The sequence below is a fragment of the Phaseolus vulgaris genome, chromosome 5 (genome assembly GCF_000499845.2).
Source record: "Phaseolus vulgaris cultivar G19833 chromosome 5, P. vulgaris v2.0, whole genome shotgun sequence".
Classification (NCBI taxonomy): domain Eukaryota; kingdom Viridiplantae; phylum Streptophyta; class Magnoliopsida; order Fabales; family Fabaceae; genus Phaseolus; species Phaseolus vulgaris.
Window position 1 is genome coordinate 24279498 of NC_023755.2, and position 11010 is coordinate 24290507.

The 11010-nt window shown below is 41.8% G+C and overlaps 2 protein-coding genes across 2 annotated transcripts in view; both read right to left on the reverse strand.

Moving 5' to 3' along the window:
* The window catches only part of LOC137834166 (uncharacterized), an 85483-nt gene extending 84616 nt beyond the window's left edge, over positions 1-867 (reverse strand). The window contains exon 1 of the mRNA XM_068642229.1: positions 635-867. Within this exon, the coding sequence (XP_068498330.1) occupies positions 635-867 (233 nt within the window). The remainder of the gene's footprint in view (positions 1-634) is intronic.
* Positions 868-874: 7 nt separating this feature from the next.
* Positions 875-1423, reverse strand: LOC137834167 (uncharacterized). The gene has a single exon (XM_068642230.1). It carries the CDS (start codon positions 1421-1423, stop codon positions 875-877), a length of 549 nt encoding a protein of 182 aa, XP_068498331.1.
* Positions 1424-11010: the final 9587 nt, after the last annotated feature.

The window sequence follows — 11010 nt, forward strand, 5'->3', positions numbered from 1 at the left end:
TGTGGTTACGTGGCACACAGACCTCTTGTTCTTGAGGCTGTTTTCGTAACACTTCTTCGCCTCCTTCTGGTCGGAGCAAATAGTGATGATCATACCCTCCATAGACGGCAGTTTGACCTTCATGTGCCTCGTCGAAGGCACAACTCCTGTTTTGTTGAGCGTTGGCCTTCCCAGAAGTATGTTGTACGCTGACGGGGCATTTACAACAAGATACCTGATCTTCTCCGTTCGTGAGGCCAAGCCGTCAGTGAAAGTCGTCCTCAGCTTGATATACCCCCTCACCTCCACTTGGTCACCGGCAAAACCGTACAAGCAGCCCCCATATGGTCGTAGTTGATCAGGGGACAGTTGTAACTTCTCAAAAGTTGGCAAAAACATCACATCCGCCGTGACAAGCGAGATCACAATAGGGTCGTTGTCGTGAGGCACCACGTCCCTGAGGTCCCCCTTCGTGAACGTGATGTCCACGTCGGGCGAGTGATCCTAAAAGACTTCCACTGACATTATCGACCTCGCGTACCTCTTTCGGTGCGACGCTGTGCACCCCCTGCCGGAGAATCCGCCAGCTGTGGTGTGGATCTCGCTGTGAATGGGCACCTCGTGTTGTTGCCCTCCGCTGCTCGCCGGTTGAGACCCTGACGCTTGGTCCGCTTGCTTCTCTAGCAAGTAATCCTTCTGGAAACCACATTTGACCAGCTGGGCGAGCTGGTGTCCTAGAGCCAAACACGAGTTGATAGAGTGGCCAAAACTCTTGTGGAACTTGCACAATGCGTCTGGCTCTGGCCCCAAAATCTTCTCCGTCGTTTTCTCAGGCACTTTGAGCCTGGCAGCAATGTTTGGGATGGCGATCAAATCAGCCAAACCCATTACAAACTCATACCTTGGGGGCGATTACCCTCCCTGGGCGCCCTGGCCCCTTGCACTTATTTTTCTTGGGGTCGTAAGGGTGGCGCGTCCTTTGATCCCTCTTTCCCACTGCCGCCTCCATTAACCTCTGCGGTTGTACCCGTGCTTGGGCGCGTGGTTTGGTTGGGGCCACGTTTCCCCTCTTCTCGGTGACCTCGCTTTCGGCGACGATGTGAGCCACAGCACGTCTCCGGATTTCAGCAAACGTGGTGGGGTGGCTCCTGATGAGCGACTCACTAAAAGGCCCAGGTAACACGCCCTTTTTAAAGGCGTGCACGAACATCTCTTCGTCCTTTCCTGGCAAACGAACTATCCGAGCTCCGAACCTGTTCAGGAAATCCTTCAGGGACTCCCCTTGGTACTGCCTTATATCAAACAAGTCGTAAGACACCAAAGGTGGCGCCTTGTTCACTATGTACTGCTCAACAAACATCTTGGAAAACTGTTGGAACGTGGTAATATGGCCAGTGGGTATATTGACGAACCAGTCCAACGCCGTTCCACTCAAAGTGCTCATGAACACCTTACAATACACCGCGTCTGAGCCCCCTGAGAGCATCATCTGAGTATGAAACGCCGTGAGATGGGCTTCAGGGTCCTCCACCCCAGTGAAAGACGCTTTCACTACCAAAGTGTTAGCCAGGACCACTGAGTCCATGATCTCTTGGGAAAACGGCATAGGAAAGCTGCGTGGTGGGGATGGGGGTGCAGATCTATCCCCAGCCGCACGCTCCTCCCGCTTCTGAAGGGCTTTGCGCAGCTCTTCGTTGATCCTGTTGAGCTCTTCGTTCCTTGCTTGCGAGGCCACCAGCGCCTCGTGCATCCTTTCCTGTTCAGAACGCGATGCAGCCACGTTCTCCTGCAGCGTCCTCATCATGTCCATCACTTGCGTCATAGACACAGCATCTTCGTCTATTGATGGCGCAACTAAACTGGAGCGTGTTGTCCTCATCCTTCCTCAGCAAACTCAACAGTTCAAAGAACTCCAAACAAACGGTGAAAACACCAAGAATCGACTGCGACAGCGAGCAGTCGAACAGGAAACACCACAAACACGAACTATGGTTGGGAATCACCTTTTATACGGCCCCATGGTGGGCGCAAGATGATCCTGCCGGTTCACTTAGCGCAAGAGCGTTGCCTCGTCACGCTCTTCCTCACCAGCTTGACACCACGTGCCCTCCAAGTCCACTCCACAGACAGCCTCTCTGAGAGCCTGAAAAACACACAGTGGCGCCTCTGCGGCCGGTGGTGCTCCCAAAAACTAAGAGAGAATATGCTCTGTAGGACTGTACTGTAGGCACACAACCCTAGCAGTATCAACCGTAATGAAAAACGTACCTCTGCAAATTCTGTTAAGGTTACCTTTATAGCTAGGTTTCTTCTCTCTCCAGGCCGTTATGCTTTTGGACGCGTGGCTCGCATCCAGCCTTACACGTGTCGCCATCTGGGCTGGGATAGCAGGTAGCGCCCAGCCCTACACGTGTCGTCATCTGAGCTAAGGCAACTTGAGCGTCATTTCTCCATTGTTCCCAACCCTACACGTGTCATCATCTAGGTTGGAGTAACTGGTGACATTCAACCCTACACGTGTCGTCATCTGGATTGGGGCAACTTGAACGTCATTCTTGTGTAGTAACCAGCCGCACAGCTAAGTCCTCAACTCAAGGAGCAAACTAGCACATAATGCGCTGTGAAACACCACCCGACAAGGCGAGTATTGGATGCAACAAAGTGCATCATCTCTGTGATATCGCTCATCGCGAATGACACCCTCCTTACTACTACACCATGCATGTTATAGCTGGGGAAACCTTGCCACCAACAAATGTCCACTCTGGGAATCCTGTCGCTGATGAGCAAGGTGTTTCCCCCAACCCACTCGACCTTCATGCCCCATGCTGGTGCCACAATCGTCTTACTGAACTTACACGCTTGAAATTACCCTTCTGAGCCTTCAACAGCTTTAACTAAGTTTGCTGGGAGATCCGGCGATGTGCTCCTTGTGGCAGCATGTAAACCACCCGATCTCCTAGCATTCCCGGGCGATCTCTGATCATCCGTTCTCCTAGCACTCTCATACGGCGACTGACCGCCGGTTACGAACACTAGAGATCGGAGAACGCCAATTCAGCGATTGGCGACTATGCCCACTTCTGAACCATTCATCTTTTCTAGCCTATGCGTTCCATTGAGCACGCCCCACCCGAGCACGTGCAAGACACGTCATCACACCTGATGACCTGGTCGGTACACATGCTTTTACTGCATGAAAAAATGCCACTCTGTTAGATTTTTTAAAATTAGAAAATATTGTGTTCCTAAAGGTCTTATGAAATGGATTCCTAAGGGATGTGATGTTTCTAACAGCAAAGAAAAGCCAAAAGGACCCAAATTTGTAAGGGATCAAATCTTGCAACTTGAATTTGTTTATGCAGGAAAAATGAAGAGAAAAAGAAGAACTGAGTCATCTGATCAAGCTGTTGAAGAAAAAGGCAGTCATTGAAGCTGTATCAATGCTATGAAAAAGGTCAAAATAGTGAAAAGAAGTTTTCTTGATCAACAAGCAATTGGCTCATTGAAGAAACAACACAAGGATAAGACCTTCCTTTATTTGTTCTCAATTTCTTTTTCAAAGTTCTTTCTTATTGATCCTGCCTGTTGACTAGAACGCTGGAAACTGCCTCGTCAAAGGATCGACGTGTGCACCGCTTCACACCTCCGTTCCTCTTCGAGATCCACCTCAAGAACCTGCAAAGAAACAGAGCGGCGCCGCTGCGGCCGATCGCACTCCAACGCCCAAGTCAGTGACCGAATCACCAAATACTAAGAGAACAAGAACCGTGCAAATCCTCTCTCACAGTCAGCTCTATCACTCGCAAGCGTAAAGAGTATAATCTGAACGTGCGTACCTTAGAAAGTTCGTTGAGAACTCTTATATACCTGGTTACTTTCTCTCTCCTGGCAGTTACAGAGTTGGACACGTGGCTCGTATCCAACTGTACTCTTGTTTTACTAAGTTACCTATGCATGGTACTGCCCAGTACATAGCCAACTTGGGAGTGCGATCTCTACTGGAACTGGCGAGTTAGGGTGCCTTCATACACCTTCCCTGTGGTCTCGCCGGCCGCCTTCATAATCTGCTTCTCCTTCATCTTCGGCGATGTGCTTTCTCTGGCGATCTCCAATTGCTTGGTCGCCTGAGTTTACATCTGGCGACTTCATCTTTAACCTGGTGATCGCCGATTCTGGTATGCTGGAGATCGGAACACGCCAACTTAATAACTGGCGACTTCACGAGCCCCCCGACTTCCTTCCCTTCTGCCAACCTAGCGCCTTGCCAACACGCCTATACTGTAGCGGGATGCCACGTCATCACTTCCGACTACCAGGGCGGTACACTTATGATTAATTTTCTTTTAATCAATGTCATGTGCTTTAATCTGTTTCTGTTTATGGTTAAAAATTTCAAAATCAAGTTTTTAAATGCTACAGAAAAACAACCGATTGTTTCTTTGAAACAACCGATTGTTTTGAGTCTGACAGCACTGTGAAGAAATTGATTTAATTGCTTTTTGAAATTCTATTCGTTGCAGATCAATTTCAAAGGGAGAATCTTGGTCAAAGGATCTGTGTTGAAAGTTGAGCATGATCAGAAAGAAGTTACAACAGTCATAAAGGAATATATTCCAAAATCTTGGAAATTCAAGAGCCTTAATGACTAGTCAAAGATCACATGTGAAGACCATGTGATTTTCAGCTTTTTCTGACATTTTCAGTGCAGAACAGAGTCAAGTCCTCTCTCTGAAAAATCAGGTACCCATTCAATGAAATTAAATTCAAATTGATTCTCTTTCTGCTATAAAATCAGATGCATATTTCTTCCATCAAGAACAACCAATTGCAACATCTCTTGCAATATCTCTTGCACCATCTCTTGCAAAAATTCTGTGAAGTGAGTTTTCGTCTCTGCTGTCATGGAATCAACCCCTCCCACCTCTAAAAGAGTCAAAACCAGAGTTGTAAGGTCTAGAGGAAGGCTTGAAAGCTGGTTTTCTGGTGACACCGATCTCATTGAGAAGTGTAGGTATGAAAGAAGTGTCAAGAAGATAAACAACCCCAACGTGCTTTGATTGGCTGAAAAGTCAAAAGCTTGACAAAGTGAGGAGGCTTCTCAAGGACCAATCACTCAGAAAATTTCTGGAGCTAAAAGGGAACATATATCCAGATTTGGTGAGGGTATTCTACACCAACTTGAAGTTTGAGGGAAACAACCTAGTCTCTCATGTGAAAGGTGTGGAGATGGAGATAACTTATGAGGTTTGGGCTGCTGTTGTTGGACTTAAGTTCTCTGGTCTGAGAATCAACAAGGGAAAACTTGGTGTGGTGGAAGATTTCAACAAAATCCAGTTCTACAAAAGTTGCTTGAAGAACAATCAATCTCAAGTTAGCACATGCTCGGTTGGAGGTTTGAAGCTTGATGAGAGATTGCTTGCTCTCATTGTAACTTGGATTCTAACTCCAAGGGGGAGTAATCACTCTGTGCTGACTGAAGAAGATCTGGTTTACATCTTCTGCATCACCAAGAAAGTGAAGATCAGTTGGATTCACATAATCAAAGAACATATGCAAAAAGCCATGAGGTTAGGCGATTACCATTATCCCTATGTTGTTTTAATATCTAAGTTTCTACTCTATTTTGAAGTTAATCTTGAAGATGAAACTTCTGAGTTGGTCAAGTCAACTCAAGAGTTGAACAGTGGATCACTCAGCAAGATGGGCTTTACAAAAGTAGGTGGAAAGTGGATAAGTAAGGATGGTGATCATGGTGCCTCATCAAGTGGTGCTGCTCATCTTGAACAAAATGAACCAGCTGATATGGATGTTCAACATGAAGATCCAGCTGGAGATTTTCAAGATGCAGGGCTTAGTGCTGCTGATGGATATCAAAGAGAAAGAATGTCAACCATGTCATCTTTTGAAAGACAAATGATGGATAGGCTAGATAGCTTTGCTGAAAATCAAAGAAGCCTTCATGATCTGTGTGTTAGTAACTTTCAGAGGATTGATACAAGGTTTGACAACATGAATACAAGGTTTATGACTCTGGACGAACAGATTGAAGCTGTCCAGAATCAAATCTTTGATCTTCAGTTTGTTGATGAAGAAGAATGAAGGAAAAACAACCGATTGGTCAACAAAACAATCGATTATTTTTGGGCTGTTCTTTTCTGGTTTTAAAATTTCTTTCCTTCTGCTGTTGCTAGTTTATTCTGATGTAATGGAAACAATATCTTGTTTTACCTCTTATCTTTGTCTATTTGTAAAGACAAGTAGGGGGAGATATATGCTGTGTTTGTGTTTCCAGTTTATTTAAATATCTCTGTTTTTCATTTTGTTAAAAACAGTTTGAGTAACATGTATTTTGTTTCTGATATTAACTGTTTTAAAGCTTTAAATGTTTATCTGTATGCTAACAGAATATCAGAAGTTCAATATATTGCTCAAAGTTCTATTGCAGGAACTGCTTCAAATTTAATCAGGTACAACACAAGCATCAGGGATTTGTCTTCATCAAATAGGGGGAGATTGTTGAACCAAGTGGTGTTCAATGTTTTGAAGAATCCAAATCCTTTGAAGGATGTTGAAGCCTCTGCTTTGTTGTGTGTTGCTGTGCTAGTTTAAGCTTTGTTCTGGGGTAGTTTAATATTGTAATCCGCCCTTAGATTAAATCTCAAGCAATTAGCATCTCAATCTTTATCAAAGTAAAATGTTTTTCAAACTAAGTTGAAACAACCGATTGTTTTGTCGAAACAACCGATTGTTTTGTCGAAACAACCGATTGTTTATACTTAGGTGTTTTGAGAAAGTTTGAAAACTGTTTTTAAATGTAAAATCTGTTAAGTAACAAAACAACCGATTGATTCGAGGAAACAACCGATTGTTTGTTTTGTAACCATAACAGAAAAACTGTTTTCTTTGATTGAGCTTTAAATGCTTTAACTGAATACGCTCCAGTCATTAAATGCTTTGACCAATCTATTTTAAATGCAATTAAGAGTTTCTTAAGATTTGATAACAAACAATATATTTGTATAATTTCATAAAAACTGTTTTTAAGAAATAAGAATCTTGAGACAAAGTTTTTCACTAAGAGTTTTTCAAAGAGTTTTGAGATTGCTTAAGAGTTTAGAGATTGATAAAGGTGCTGGAATATGATTCTACTTGTATTGATTTCAGATATTCATCTGTAACAAGTGTAATCTTTGTAAACTGCTGAATAATTCGTTTGTGTGTTTTGCTGAGATTGGTTGTGTGTTCTTCAGGTGTTCAAGATCAGCAATCTTAGTGTTGGCCAAGGAGAGTGTGTTTCTTGAGGTTTTCAAGGTCATTCTCTTGGTTGTGGTGTAAGTGATCAAGTGGTGATTGCTTAGTGGATATCCTCAGGGTTTCTGAGAAGACTGGATGTAGCTCTAGTTTGGAGTGAACCAGTATAAACAACTGTGTACAATCTCTCTATCTCTAACTCTTTAATTTCAGTTTGTTTGTTGTTTGCTGGTATAAACAACCGATTGTTTCGATGAAACAACCGATTGTTTTTTTTTAGTACTACAGTGTTTGCTTGCTGTTTTGGCTAACTGAATTTCTGAATCAATTGGTTTCTGAAATAAATTCATTCTAGCTTTGAAAAGTTTGTGAAAACCCCTTTAACCAATTCACCCCCCCTCTAGTTTAAAGCCATCTTTTCTAACAGAAACAACCGATTGTTACATGCTTATATTGCATGAAAAGAGGCCATTCTGTGAGGTTCTGCAAAATCAGAAAATATGTTGTTCCTAAAGGACTTATGAAGTGGATTCCTAAGGGTAACAAAGCTTTAATTGATGAGTGTAAACCAAATGGACCCACATTCATAAGGGGACCAAATCTTTGTACTTGAAAATCTTTTTTGTAGGGAATCTTGGAGGAGAGCAAGCAACTGTGGTACTTGGACAGTGGATGCTCCAAGCACATGACAGGGGACAAATCAAAGTTCATGAGCATCTCCTGTAAAAGCATCTTTAGGTCTTTAGTTTAGGAAAATAGTAGGAAGCTTAGGGGGGGTGAGCTTAGTAGAGGAGTGTAGGCGTAATAGAGAGGTGCCAAACTAAGAGAGGAAGTCACACCTTCCTCATGCTCTAGGATTGGCGCCACTTTTATGTCATTTGGGGGGAATTTTGAATTTAATTAGCTTCTCATTTCAGCACCTCTTAGGCTATAAATAAAGGTGCTTGCCTTTGTAAAATTCATATTCGAAATTAGGAATAGAGAAACTCTACTCAATTTGAGAGAGAATTTGTGAGAGCTTTGTTGAAGATGGTTGCTGCCCCTTCAAGATTGTGTTTGATGAAGACTTGTATGTAGTGTTTGATGAAGACATTTATGTACTTTCCATGTATTTTGCTTTGCTTTAAGTGTGTCTTAGTTAGTGCTTAGAGGTTGTCTAAGAGTAGCTTTTTGCTGAGTAACTCACCTCATAACCACTGGCCATGTGTTAAGAACAAGCATAAGTTTTCTAAAACTGTTTTGCACATGTTTTACACAAAAACACGTTTTACTGCATAAAAATAAATCTGTTCTTTTCTAAATAAACAGATTCATTTTCTTCACTGATGCCTTGGCTAAAGTCTTGTAAAAATTGGATTTTGTGCATCAGGTATTTTGACTAAGTCTTCTTCTTCTCAAAACGACTGAGTTTCAAATAGTTAAACTTTCTCTGTTTTCGTTTTGAAAAATAAATCTGTTCATCTGTAAATGAATAGATTCTTTTTTGCCTCTGGTGCCATATCATACTTAAACGTTTTTCAGTTTTATCTCAGCACCAGAATGGTTGACTAAGTCTCCTCACTTAACAGATTCTCTAACTGCTTTTGAAAATAAATCAGTTTATTTTGTTTTCAATCTGTTCATTTTATAACAGCTTTAACTGTTTTTCAAAATTCTGTTATAAGCTGGCTTTCTATAAAATGCAAACTTGTTTTTCTGAGTTTAACAACGATTCAAACAGTTTATACATTTGCAAAAACAAGTTTTGACAGCAGAGAGTTAAGTGTTTTCAAGGATTAGCATTTGTTCTTCAAAGATTTCAAAAATCACAAAGTGCTTGTTCTTGGTTTGGTTCCAAAAGCTTGGTGTGAGGTGCAGCTACTGTTCTAGCAATCTTGCCTACTGGTTTAAGGCTGATCTTTGTTACCTCAATCAGGTGTTGAATCCTCTTCTTGATAGGTGTTCTTGGAGAGTGGATGTGTGTGTATGAGTGCTGAAATAGGTTTTTTCAGCAAGAGTACCTAAGTTCTTGTAGGTTTCAAGAACAGTGGGAAGTGTACTTGATTGTACTGTGTGATTAGTGAATTCCACCTGTTGTTGGTGAAGAATGGATGTAGCTCAGGTTGAGTGAACCAGTATAATTGTTTGTGTTCATTCTTTTCCTCACTCTGCAATTTCGTTTCTGCATAATTGATAAAACAGCAAAGAAATAAATCTGTTCAATTGAAAATAAATCTGTTCTTTCTGGGCACAGTGCATACTGTTCTTGATTTCTGAAAAAGCTGTTTTAATCTGATAAGAACATATAAAATATGCTAAAAGCCACTGGAACAGATTGACTGTGATAGGTTGCTCAAGAAACTGTCAACGCCATTAATTGAACCTTAAACAATTGCTTAAAGTTGAAGCTTGCTGTTCTGTGATTAAGTGTTCTTAATTTCTGGAAAATTGCTTAACATCAAGAAGAACATTCATAGTCTGTTAAAAGCCACTGGAACAGCTTGTTTGCAAAGATCACTCAATTAATTAGCATGCTATCAATTGAACCTTAATCACTTGCTTGAAATTGAAGCTTGCAGTTTTGTGTTTCACTGTTTTTCAAATCTGATATTTGTGTGTGTGCTGCTTGAAATTTTCACTGCATAATCTTGTGATTAATCTTGCTGAATTAAAAGCTTTTCAAACAAAAACAGTGCTGAAATAAATCTATTCATTTTCACATAAATCGATTTATTTTCTGTAAAACTGGGTTAAACACTGTTTCTGCGAAGAAGTTTTAAAAGCTCAATTCACCCCCCCTCTTGAACTTTGGCTCTATTAAACCCAACAATTGGTATCAAGAGCTAGGACTTGTATTTTAATCAAGTTTGTTTGTAATAATGTCTGAGTTCAATGTGCTTTTTGCTGAAGGTTCTGCTGTTAATAGACCACCTATGTTTAATGGAATGAATTATGCATTTTGGAAAGTTAGAATGAGAATTTTTATGGAATCCATTGATGCATTAATTTGGGAAGCTGTGGTCAATGGACCTTATGTGCCAATGCAGGTTGTCAAGGATGAACAAGTGGAAAAGCCAAGATCAGAATGGAATGAGACCGAAAGGAGGAAGGCTCAACATGATCTTGTGGCCAAGAACATCATAACCTCTGCATTGACAATGGATGAGTTCTTCAGGATATCCCAATGTAAGTCAGCTAAGGAGATGTGGGAAGTCTTAGAAGTGACTCATGAAGGTACTGAAGATGTGAAAAGGTCAAGGAAACATGCACTCATCCAAGAATATGAGCTATTCAGAATGCAACCCGAGGAGAGCATTGCTGATGTGCAGAAGAGATTCACCCACATTGTGAATCACCTCACTGGATTGGGAAAAGAATTTGACAGAGAGGAGCTCAACACAAAGATATTGAAGTGCCTCGACAGAAGCTGGCAACCAAAGGTGACAGCTATCTCTGAAAGCCGTGATCTGTCAAAATTGGAAACTGCTGCACTGTTTGGAAAGCTGATGGAGCACGAGCTAGAGCTTAAAAGACTTAAAGAGCAGGAAACAACAGAGAGAAAACCCAAAGGTCTTGCACTGAAAGCAACTGAATTGGATGAGATCAAGGAAGAAAAAGAAGATGCTGAAGATGATGATACAATCAGCCTTCTCACAAAAAGATTCAGCAAATTCCTGAGGAAGAAAAGCAAAAACAGGAACCAGCAGAAAAGAAGGTATCCTAAACCCAATGATTCAAATTCCTCTAAATATACTTGCTTTGGATGTGGCAAAACAGGGCATATCAAAACAGATTGTC